The sequence below is a fragment of the Haplochromis burtoni genome, unplaced genomic scaffold (genome assembly GCF_018398535.1).
Source record: "Haplochromis burtoni strain Fernald_Lab_line unplaced genomic scaffold, NCSU_Asbu1 Contig_3, whole genome shotgun sequence".
Lineage (NCBI taxonomy): Eukaryota > Metazoa > Chordata > Actinopteri > Cichliformes > Cichlidae > Haplochromis > Haplochromis burtoni.
Window position 1 is genome coordinate 3812173 of NW_024582364.1, and position 12419 is coordinate 3824591.

A 12419-nucleotide genomic window follows, 5' to 3' on the forward strand; every position below is an offset into this window, starting at 1 on the left:
TTTTTTTTTTTTTTTTTTTTTAATTGTGCTGTGTATTTTTTCTCCCATCTCTGTTTTCCTCTTGATCAGTTTGCTGGAGAGCAGTAACCATCAAGATGACGAGCACAGTCTCATTGCTCGCTATGCTGCTAGACTGGCTGCTGATGCTGCGGTGAGATAAAAGATATCCATTTCACACAAACATCTTTCATCACTGTCCAGTTAAAAAAAAACAACAACAAACTCGAGTTGACATTTACTGCTACTCTACGTTAGAGGCTTTCATTTGTTTTTTTTTGTTTTTTACAGTCAAGAAGGTGATCATTCTCTGTTATCATTCTTAACCAATACAGGAGGGAAGTATTACTACTAGAAATTTATACTCTGAATAGTTCATGTTACATGAACTATAACAGCTGATTTCTAACCCTTAGACAGTGTAAAGGTGGAATTCAGTGAGTGAATCTAATTAGCATCATTGGCTCAAACTCAAATTGTTTGTTGCCCTGGTACACTGACCATGAACGCCACAGCTACTCCTCAATAGTCCAACACAGTTCATTACTCTAAACTTTGCCACAGCAGAGTACTCACAGGTCAGGTGTTCGCAGCATGCACACAAAATCTACTGGAGCTCACAGTAGAAATTATTGTGACTAATTTCTAAGTGATTCTCTTCTCTACACGCCACCACTACAACTGATCTGTTCCCACAGCAGCCAAATCCCACCGTAACCCCTGACTGGGCTCATTTTCCTGTTTAGATGTGGAGGCAGAGTGACCCATCCACAGCGTGGGCAACAGACGTTCAAGCTGAAAACTTTTATTAGAATTAGAAGTTAGGTTGAGATAGTTTGATTTCTCATGTGCTAATACTATTTTATCATTGTATTAACATGACAAGTATCAGTTAGTTTTGCACCAGTTATTATTGTATTTTATGCTTAGCTTTTGTTTTTATTTAATTTTGACATTTTAGTTTTTAAATTCAGTTTTGTTGTGGGAAAATGTTTTATTTAATTTAGACTTTAAACTTTTTAAATATTATTGTATGTAAGTCATTAGCAAGAGTTGGGAAGATCAGTACAGCTATTACAATGGAAATGATTTTATTTGACTTAACAACAATGGTTTTTAACATCTGGTTTTGGTTTTTTTTTTTTTTTCAACTATAATAACCTTTTTTTTTGCACACACATAGTTGATCGAAATGTCCTCCAAAGAGCCACTTACTATACTATGACTACATTTCACACCCTGTACTTTTTCACTATACTTGAGTGAATTGGTCAAATCTGTATTTCAGCTTTTACTAGAGTATTTTTAAACAGTTTTTTTTTCTTTTTCTTTTTTTTAAATCTGTATTTCTGCTAAAGAGACGTTAGCCACCTGCGCTAACCAGAGCCGTGTGCCTGCTCATGCTCTTATCGGAGGTCTTGATGGATGGCTGGTGACTTAACTGCTTTGTTCCCTCCTGTGAGATATGTGATAAGCTGGTGGATGACATCACCTAGAGGTGAAGCCAGTTCACGTGATGTCTCTCGCTTGGTTTCACCAACAGGCTCAACAGCAGAGGGTCCCCACAGACCTCCCCTGCTCTCTGGATGCCAACAAACAGCAGAGACAGCTCATTGCCGAGCTCGAGAGCAAAAACAGGTTAGGCATGGCTGCGTCCGAGAAACTGCTCGCCTCCTTTCTTTTGAAATTTACCTCTCAGAATGAAGGCATCTCTGAACAGACCTCAAAAAGCATTCACTACTCCAGGCTGCCATTAAATACTAATTTAAACACTGCAACTGAAAGTCATTATTTAAGGAAATAAAACCTATTTCATTTCAGTTATATTATTCTTGAATAATTTTTTGAAGTGGTTTAAAATTGCTAATAAAAAGACATAAAATATGATTCTACAAAGACTATTAAGAAATATAAAAGAAGTAGCTGTGAAAAAATTTATGTTTAATGAAATTAGGGAAATTTATATTGAGGTGGAGGCAAAGGTGAGTAAAACATGTGAACCAGAAGGCTGTAATCATTCATTTTAGCTAGACCTTGGATCATATGACCTCAGAATTATTCTCCTTTTTCCCTGAGCTGATGTGTCTGCACCAAAGACATTTGGACTTATCAGCTTAAAAAAATATTAATGACTCTATTTATCTTCCTCCTATGGAAGCTTGTTTGAAGTTAGAGATTTAAATTTTATTTCAACCTGTGTAGTAATATTATATTTTTATTGTATTTATATTATTAGGATCAGTTAATTGAGTAAAAAGTAACAAAACTAGGAAGCTCTAATCAGTATTTTTGATCTAAGACTTCTTTTCTTGTTTCCACCACTGGGAAAAAAAAATTACATTTTGCCATCCATAAGTCAAACTATTTATTCATTTTGCCTAATAAATATTTGTGTACTATTAACCAGATACTGGCCTGTGGACACTACAATGGTGTATCAGTATACCAGTATTCAAAAGGTAGAGGGGTTTTGTATTGGAGCATTTAGCTGCTGAAGAGCCAGGTGTTTCCTACAGGAGTTGAAACCAAACAGCTGAGAGAAGGCGATAGTTGAACTGATATAGTCACAAAATTATATTGTTCTGTGTCTGCTGGATGCTATAAATAACTGAGCTGATGAGCAGCTTGTTTCTGCTGCCTCATAGTGGACAGAAATACCAGTTACTGCAGGTTTAGATCATCTTGTTGACTTCCTGTCAGAAATGCGGTTTGACGTGGCACTTGCACATGTTTGTACTCATCGCAGAGAAATCCTCCAGGAAATCCAGCGACTGCGCCTTCAGCATGAGGAAGCTTCCCAGCCGCCACCAGACAGGGGCCAGCAAAACCCCACCCTGCTCGCTGAGCTACGACTCCTCAGGTAGCTCCGCCTACGTCGCGTTACCAATGCAAATGAGTTATGACAGACAGCTTTGCTTAGGGTGCTAAAGAACATGCGTAATGAATATTATGTTTTTCAGTCTGCAGATGTTCATTATGTTTTGGGGGGGTTGTTTGAGCCACTGACGTGACATTGTGGCTTCATTATGCTGTACAACTTGTTTCTTCTGTTAGGCAACGCAAAGATGAGCTTGAACAAAGAATGTCTACTCTGCAGGAGAGTCGCAGGGAACTTATGGTGCAGCTGGAGCAACTAATGATGCTTCTCAAGGTACTACAGATGTGCCTTTTATCTCTGAGCGCAGTGCAGTCAGATAGTGAACAGTTTAGTTTTATTCCTTCTGATCACTGAAGGAGCAGACGCTATTTTTTCTTTTTCCAGAGTTTCTTGGACTGAATCATATCCGTCGCAGACTGTTTACATAGAAAACATGGACGGCTATAGTGAGCTTATATATACATAATAATAATAATAATAATTATTATTATTATTATTATTATTATTATTTTACAGCAGGTGGTGACCAATATGCTCCGATAAGGGATTTTTCCTTGTATTACTATTTCTCTTAGCTGTGAGGACTCATCATAGCTCGGGAATGTCAAACTGGCTCTTTCCCACAGTGTGTCTTTTATTCTGTCTCCCTCCCTTCACCCACAACCAGTCATGGCAGATGGCCTACCTTCCCTGAGCCTGGACTGCAGAAGGTTTCTTCCTGTTAAATGGGAGTTTTTCCTTCCCCCAGTTGCCAGTTTTTAGCTCAAAGGGAGTTGTTTGATTGTTGGGGTTTTCTCTTTATTACTCTAGGGTCCTACAATATAAAGCACCTTAGATGACTTTTTTTGTGATTTTGGCGCTTTATAAATAAAAGTGAATTCAACTGCTGTAAAAGAGAACAGTGATAAAGGTGGGTCTTTATCACTAGGAAAAGCTGTAAAACTTGTGAAAATACAGTTTAAAATCCAAAACTTGTGCCCTCCTTCATATTTTCCAATGCCATTCAGTGGTGCCGGATTGCAGACTTACATGGGATCTTAATTCAGAGGATGCTTTAGAAGACATGTCTGCCACCCTCTACTATGGGGGGTGAGCTTGATCTATAGTCGACATAATGCAAGTTTCCCAAAGCCTGCACAGCCTGTCTGCAGTACTGCCTTAAGTGGGGAAGATATTAATCTAATTAGCCCAATAGGATCAATGTTAATCCACTAAACTTGCACGAGGAAGCCGCGTGCTGACCAGGTCTTTGCGGAAGTGCGATTCGATTTTACAGACATGGCTGCTGTTTCATGAGCCGTCAGACATTCTTTCTTTTTTCCTTTTTTTCTTTTTTTCTTTTTTTTTAGCAGGAAGAGGAGCGGAATCAAGCTGTAAGTGTGAAAGAGAGGAAAAAGAGACCAGGATGCATGTTCGAAATGAAACCTTTGGTGTTGGTGTGTGGCATCTGCAAGAAATAAATACCGTACATACAGTACCAGTGAGATGTCCCTTTTGGAAAAGTGTTTTTGTTGTAAATGCATTGTGTGTATATCTTTAGAACAACATGTCTTATACTCACAATAATGTGACCACAGTATCAGATGCAGACACTATACTGCCAAAAGTATTTTCTCATCTGCCTTCACAGGCATATGAACTTGAGTGACATCCCATTCTTAATGCATAGGGTTTAATATGATGTCAGCCCACCCTTTGCAGCTATAATAGCTTGAACTCTTCTTTGAAGACCTTCCGATGCCATTTAGGAGTGTTTATGGGAAATTTTGACTATTTTTGAGGTCTGACATTATTGTTGGATGAGAAGGCCCAGCTCACAGTCTCCACTCAGATTCATCCCAAAGGTGTTCTGTCAGGTTGTCAGGAATTCACTGAACTCCTGGGAGAGACCCATTCTTTCTTAAATGTTTGTTGAAGCAGTCCGCATGCCTAGGTGCTTGATTTTATACATCTTTGGTCATGGAAGTGATTGGAACACCTGAAGTCAATGATTTGGATGGGTGAGAGAATACTTCTGGCAATATAATGTGTCATTGGTCACCATATATGAAACCTAATTGTTTACTAATGGACATTTTCCATTTCTTTACATGCCAAATGATGTTCCGGATTAGTTGAAACTTTGATAAATATTAATTCAGCATCTTGTGGTTTGTTCTCTGCAAATACTTGAAGTGGTTTTTAAGACTGTGATTCTGTTTGTAGCAGCATGTTACCTTATACTGCATGGGAGTCGTTCAGGCTTTCTTCTTACACAAAAAACTAAATGTGTACATCCTTTAGACTCAGGGTCCCGGCTCGCCGCGCTCTTCACCCAGCCACACCATCAACCGGCCAATTCCCACACCAATCCACTCGGATTCTGCCGGCACGACCCCGACTCACACACCTCAGGACTCACTCATGGGCGTGGGCGGGGACGTTCAGGAGGCCTTCGCTCAGGGTAACACAGCGACACCACAGCGGTCTGAGTCCTTGTTATTGGAAGCTGCACAGGATCCCACTTTAAACTGTTTTTGTTTGTTTGTTTGACCGCAAAAGGTCCAAGGAGAAATCTGAGAAATGACCTGCTCATTGCTGCTGACTCCATCACTAATACAATGTCATCACTGGTTAAGGAGCTCAATTCAGGTAAAGATGAATGGAGGGAAAACAGTAGTCACATTCAGACTTATTATACATTAACTGTTTTTATTATCTTTTTTTTAAATAAACAGAGGGTGGAAGTGAAACGGAGAGCACTGTGGATTCAGATTTTGGACGTGAACTACTGGCCACAAACTCCTCAGATCCTTTCTACGCTTACAAACCAAGGTACTTTTAAGATACTGCAAAAGCAGCCATATTATTAAAAGTACACACAAAGTCTTTTTTTGTCAAGCCATACCATGAAGATATGAGAAAGAGATGTTGACGCTAGGTTAATAAGAGAGGTGACGAGCACTGAGCAGGTGTCATGCTGAGCACCACAGATGTGAGGTTTGTTTTAAGAGTGTTGATGGAGAAGTATCGAGAAGGTCAGAAGAAGCTTCACTGTGTTTTTGTGGATCTAGAGAACACATATGATAGGGTGGTGAGAGAGGAACTGTGGTACTGCATGAGGAATTCACGAGTGAAAGTATGTAAAGGTGGTGCAGGACATGCAGGGCAGTGAGACAGAGGCGGGATGTGCACCTGGAGTGACAGATGGGTTCAGGTGAGGGTGGGACTACATCAGGAATCGGCTCTGAGCGCCTTCCTGTTTGTCATGGTGATGGATTTGCTGACAGATGAGATCAGACATGAGTCTCTGTGCGTTATGATGTTACAGACAACATTGTGATCTGTAGCGAGAGTATGGAGCAGGTGGAGAAGAGTCTGAAGAGGTGGAGGGTTAAAGTCTGGTTAATTTTAGGCCCGTACAAACAGTTTGAAATTTTAGCTCAGTTCAAAAGATAAACGAGAAAGATTTTTTTCAATCTTCTTTCTTATGTTAGTTTATTTCTGAACATTTTTGGGGGCTTCAAGCCCTTCAGATTAAAGTATCTAAGAATTTTAAAGAACTCACACAGAGGTGTCTTCTGGCTTCTGCCGCCTCTGGGCTGCGACCGTGTGCATCGGGGCACAGTGGACGGTTTATCACGACCGGGTTTTGTGCCGTGGTCACAAACCTGTCACGAGCCGACTTAACCCACTCATGCAAAGAGTCGAGTTTGATCACACAATAGCAAAGGCTGCTTATAAATGCACCGTGTAGTGCTTTGAACTTTTCTGTTTTGCCATGTTAAATTACTACTTTGGACATTATTTACATTTATAATATGTACCCATGCAAAAGCAGTATATACATGTGAGGGACTTAAACTTTGGTGGATTATCCCACCGAAAACAGATTTTCTTCTGTCTGTTTGGGGTGGGTGGGGGGGGGAGTCATTGCTCAAGTTGTTCCTGACAGCTTTGATTGAACAGCGATAAGTGACGGCCTCTTCAGGCGTCTTTACGTTATCCTAATCCTAAACAGTCCTTTGCAAAAAGAGCCTTTCACCTCAGCAGGCGCCGACAGGAAACGTCAGATAGCCTTAGCTGTGGGTAAATGATGATTGAAATCCACAACAAGCTCCCTTATCCCCCACAGGAGACATCAGAGGGTGCAGCTAATATGTGTCTGAGCCTACTCTGGTAGCGCTGACACTCCTGCTCCAACACTATCATCCAATGTCAAAGCTGCAGTTCTCCTGTGAGCTTCAGCTAGCAGTGTCACGTGACACCCCCCCCCCCCCCCCCCCCCCCAACCGCACAGGAGGCAGAACTGAAGCACTCACACAGCTGTTGCTGACAGTTTATGCTTTGCTGACCTGCTGAGTGCGCCTTTCTCCCATAAACTGTTTATGCTTTCCTCACGTTAATGGATAGTTGACATTTAACCCACAGCTACAACCTACACTATTATGACATGATTTAATCTGATCATATATTAACCTTTCAAACCCTTTCATACTATACTACTGTATGTTTTTAAAATCCCATTATTGCAGTTTTCATAATAATGATGCATGGATTGGGGGAAAAAAAGCTGAAGACCAAGTGATAGCACTGGCTCCAGGGCTTTGCTTCGCTCAGCTGTCTGTGGGACTGAGAACAGTTAGGGCAGTGAGATTGTTTTACTTACTGAGAGGAAGTCCATGCACCTTCTTCTTATTTGTGATCATCTTGAACAGTATTATGCTTGAGTACGGGTTATAAAAATGTGGAACTTTGTTATGAATGCTGCTGATTTTCTCTTTGATTTGGCTAAAATGTCAGTGGAGTGGGTGCAAATTCAAGAACTTTAGTTGTATTTCATAAAGCATTCAGGCAGTTCACCGTTTTGAGTACACCAAGCACTTTATACGTAGGTCATATCTTAGACTTTTATAGAGAACTATTCAGTCGCATCCATCCCCTTTTTTTTCCCAGTTTTAAACTGCTTTGTTTTTTCATGGCAGGCCTGCAAGCGCTGCCGATGAGGAGTGCTTTGAGAAGGATCTGGAGCGGCAGCTGGAGGATGAGCTCCAGTTGGATGAACTGAAAAAGCACAGGCAGGAAACGGACAAAACGTGCATGGTGAGTTATAGCTTTCCAAGACTGAAATAGCAGGAGAAGGTGGCATATTGTGTGTTCTGAATTATTAAATTGCCCCTTGTCAGTACCTGCTCTGACCTGCTGTGCTGGTTTTAATTATGTGGCGCAGGTGACTCTGCAGCAGTGACCACGTAGGTCCGGGTGACTGGTAAGTTATTTCTACCTGTCAGCTGTAGATCTTTTTTTTTTTTTTTTTTTTATCTCTAGTTTCTAGTGCACATCATCATACCAATGTAAGGGTACACAAGGCTCTGTGATAGGCTAACCAAAGATGTTATGGGTACAATAAATTAAAATTCATAATAAAATATGCAACAAAAGGGAAAAAATACACTGAAGCCACCGCAAAAGGAAATTTAAGTGTCATTGGTGATCAACAACAATTAACCCGGGTTAATTCTGGTCAATTGCGAAAACAGTAACCATAATTTATAACCATGATATTGCCTATAAAAATATGAGAAGTCTAAGTGAGACTAGGGTAACTGATGGGCGTAGGGCAGCAGTGGACAGGTAATTTCCCCCAGGGGCCACATGAGAAACTGAGACTGTTGTGCAGGTTCACCCCAATAGGCTGAAGTCAGTTCTGTTCAATATTAATGCTGTCTCTGTATTGTTGGTGTGGCCCTCCACAACAGTCTCAGTTTCTCATGTGGCCTCTGGGGGAAATTAACTGCCTCTCTTTGAGACCTTTGATTTTATCCTCACCCAATCAAGAGTAACAGTTTGAATACCTGACACTCTCAGGGTTGAATTACTTCCATGATGTTCTTCAGTGCAGTGCTTGGCCAAAGGATAATTCAACAACTGTCAGGTGATGTCCTTAAGGGCTTACCATTGCCCCTAGAGGCAAAAGAAAATGATGCAAGTACTTGCTGCACAGCTGTGGTGTCTGAGGCTTGCTCTGTTGATATCTTTGTATCTCTAAGCCCTAAAAAAGGCACAAGCCAGTATACACTGGTAAAAAAAATTTATCTGAAAATATCTACCAGTAAAATAAAGACATTTTATTACTTTTCCAAGCTGACCTTAAGTGCCTGGACTTGGATGTTTTATGATATTTTTAGTTACAATCATACCATTTTACTTTTTCTGTTGTTTTTTTTCCCTTGTTTCTTTGTTTCCTTTTTAATTTATTATCATCCAAGAACTAGACAGCTAGACTAACTGGACGTGAGTTTCAGCATTTAAGAAATAAGTTTGATCTACAGAAAAGTGAAGGCAAAATTTAAAAAGGTGTTTCTGTCAATCCTGAAATCCATGAAGCAGGTTGTCCAGGAGTTTTTTTTGGGGGTTTTTTGGCAATCGCAGAGCAGAGAATCATGCTGAGCTTGTGAATAACATGCGGTAACATGCTCAATTTCAACAATTGCCTCAAACTCTTCTGAGCACGCTGACTTTGTTGTATTTTAAGCTAAACTGGCAAAAATGTGCATCTCTGGTTTTGTCTCCCAGTTTTCAGAATAAATGCTTTAAAACAATTTTGGTGGGAAATAGTTAAAATTGATATGAAGTGTCAAAACCTCAGTAATTTGTATCTCAAAAATAAGAACTGCATTTTCCTGTTTAGCCAAGTTGGATTTAGATGGACATCTAATTGTTTGAAGAACCGTTTCAGCTTCATAGAAAGCTGTTAAATAAGCAGTATTATTATTATTATTATTATTATTATTATTATTATTATTATTAAAGTTATAATGGATTGCATTTATATAGCGCTTTTCAAGACCCTCAAAGCGCTTTACAATTCCACTATTCATTCAATCTCGCATTCACACACTGTGAGAGTCTCAAATGTAGACTTGGGGCCCAAACCTCTCTCCATCTATGTAAAGTTCTTAAAGCAGCAGATTACGATGATACTCCAGTAAAATTTAAATAAATGCACCTTAGTTTGAAAACTGTGTGCATGATTTAGGGAGCAAAACTTTGTCCCTTCAATAAAGAGCTGGTCTGAAGTTCTTTTTTTCTTTCTACTTTTCTACAGATGTTGCTATATATTCTTTTCACCAGTCATGTAGTGAAGAGCAGATGATGTATCAGGCTTATTTTAAGACGTTTAAGTTGATCTCTACATGAAATGTATGAATCGTTTGCCCACATGGCAGACGGATGAAGCACAAACGAGCTACAGTACTGATGTTACTATGGGAGTACAGTCATCCTTCCATCAATCCAATTTGTTTACCGCTTATCCAGCACACTTGTCAGAGCTGGGATTTGTCTGAATAACGCACTCACACGCCTTCTAACGTTGTCCTTATTCTTCACAGGCGAGCAATATGAAAAGCAAAAACAGCTGAAGACACTGGACGAGACGACGTTTGGCCGACAGTATAGAGCACTGCGGACATGAAGAATTTAAGTTATGCTAAATCCAACCATAAAATACATTTATGTAAAGATATATATTTTTAACCAAGCACATATTTAAGGTAATTCTGTGAGCTTATGTAAAGAGATTAATTCCTGAGCTGTCCCTTATACCACAGGTGCCATAAGGAAGAAAACAGAAAAAGGAAAGAACACAATTTTGGGAAATTATTTCTTAATTTTTATCGTTTTTTTTTTTTTATATATATCAGTTGTTTAGCAAATGTACAACTGCACTGTTAGCACAGGGTGGACACCGTGATTCTTTGAAGTCAAATTGTTGTCATCTTCTTTATAATTTGTGATAATGAGCCTGGGATTACGTTGGAGCTGATGATGATGATGTAAATGATCAAAGCTGAAATCTTTTGTAAACGTTTTGCCCTGGCCAGGTTACCATGAACAAATGTTAGTATATTTCTTACAACTGCTGTTGAGTTGCTTTGGCATTTTTTTTTTTTAAAAAAAATTTTTTGAGCTGGCCAATCAGATGCGTTTGTTTTATTTGATACATTAGTGTTAATAATAACTCACACTGCCTTAGCTGATTGGATGACCTCTCAATGGAGTTTGCTCAACCTGTCAGTGCAGCATGTAGCTTTCAACAAAACCTGCAGCAATGCTGGAAGTCTTCACTGGAGATGATAATACTGATACTAGTAGGGTTTGTTTGTCTGCAGAGGGAACTGGTCTGCAATCATGTATGCTGTCTATTAAATGTCAATTAAATATAAGATATAGATGACTGGTTCTGATGTCTGGAATGTTTGTTTAAAGTGGAAGAAGAGATGACACAAATGGATCCAAATCACTCAAACTTAAAGATTTACAACCATGAGGGCATCGAAGAAACTGCATTTACTATCAGTGGTTTATGAATTAAGGTTAAATCATAGATAATCTGCCATTGTTCCCTTTGCTAGTCACTCAAATCTTTGTGACTTGCACACAAACACACATATACACACACACACTCGATGTATTTTCTGAGTGTGCACCAAACTTTACCCAGTCACTTTAGGAAAAGTGGCAAGCCAATCTAAAATCATAAATGTGTGAAATATCTAGTTTGATTTTTGAGCAAGTTCATAGCAGTGATTTTGCATGGTGGTGGTGCATAATAAAGTGTTGACACAATATCAAAATTTTCGCCTATGAACTCCTTTCTCTTTCTTTTTCCATTCCAGAACAGCACACTTCAATTGGCTTGGTTTGGCAGTGCACATTTATTATCTGTCATAAATGCACTGTTGACTGCCCTCAACCTATTGTCTATAATTCATCACAGAGACCCACCATCTGAGGTAACATAAAAGCAGCCATCCGGCACTGAATCTCATAGTCATGTGCATATTAGGAGGGAGATTTTTGCTCTTGGCTCAGGCGCCATCAAAAGCATATGAATTAACTGATTTTTAGGCTTTATTATTGTTATATGGGTTTGAGGTTTGTTTGTTGTTGTTTTTTTTAAACACACAAACGAAGGCCAATCATTTGATCGTTTGAAGACCGCTTAAATAGATACACACTGAACATTCATCTCCAACTCTTTACAGACTACTAACCACTTTATGACAGCACAATATAAAGAATATATTCTGCCTTCATCTGCTCCATGCTGTGTGTACTCAGGTAAAATATGTAACAAAAACTAACAATACAACAAAGAATATAGTCCAAGGCACTTTTGTCCTGTCTCAAAAGTGCATCACTGCACCCTGGTGGTAAACGCGGAGAAGTGCAGCTTCAACGATAAATCAGAAACATTCACTTTTTGTGTCTCTGGTGAAAAACTAAAGATGTATTATGGTCCATAGGTTTTTGGACAATGACACGTTTTTATTTTTTGTATTTTTGCTTCTTTACACCACCACAGTGGATTTTAATTCAATCAACAAAGACTTTATTTATAGAAGAACCTGACAACAGCAGTCGCCTCGAAGTGTTTTATACAGAGAAAACTCCAACAAACAGACAACCTCCTATGAGCAAGCACCTGGCGACAGCGGGAAGGAAAATCTCCCTTTCAACAGGAAGAAGCCTCTGGCAGAACCAGGCTTGGGGAGGGTTG

The 12419-nt window shown here is 39.5% G+C and overlaps 1 protein-coding gene across 13 annotated transcripts in view; it reads left to right on the top strand.

Annotated features, from left to right (window-relative positions):
* dtna (dystrobrevin, alpha) overlaps positions 1–11093 on the top strand; it is a 25388-nt gene extending 14295 nt beyond the window's left edge. For 7 of the 13 annotated variants that reach the window (XM_005912626.3, XM_005912625.3, XM_014332371.2 and 4 more), the window contains 10 exons: positions 70–151; positions 1541–1635; positions 2744–2857; positions 3052–3148; positions 4225–4248; positions 5159–5318; positions 5417–5506; positions 5593–5689; positions 7840–7957; positions 10249–11093. In XM_005912626.3, the coding sequence (XP_005912688.1) occupies positions 70–151; positions 1541–1635; positions 2744–2857; positions 3052–3148; positions 4225–4248; positions 5159–5318; positions 5417–5506; positions 5593–5689; positions 7840–7957; positions 10249–10278 (907 nt within the window). In that variant the 3' untranslated portion in view covers positions 10279–11093. Of the gene's footprint in view, positions 1–69; positions 152–1540; positions 1636–2743; positions 2858–3051; positions 3149–4224; positions 4249–5158; positions 5319–5416; positions 5507–5592; positions 5690–7839; positions 7958–8084; positions 8124–10248 lie in introns of all 13 variants that reach the window. The other 6 variants (XM_014332384.2, XM_014332403.2, XM_014332393.2 and 3 more) reach the window with 3 other exon arrangements.
* The last annotated feature ends 1326 nt before the right edge of the window (positions 11094–12419 follow it).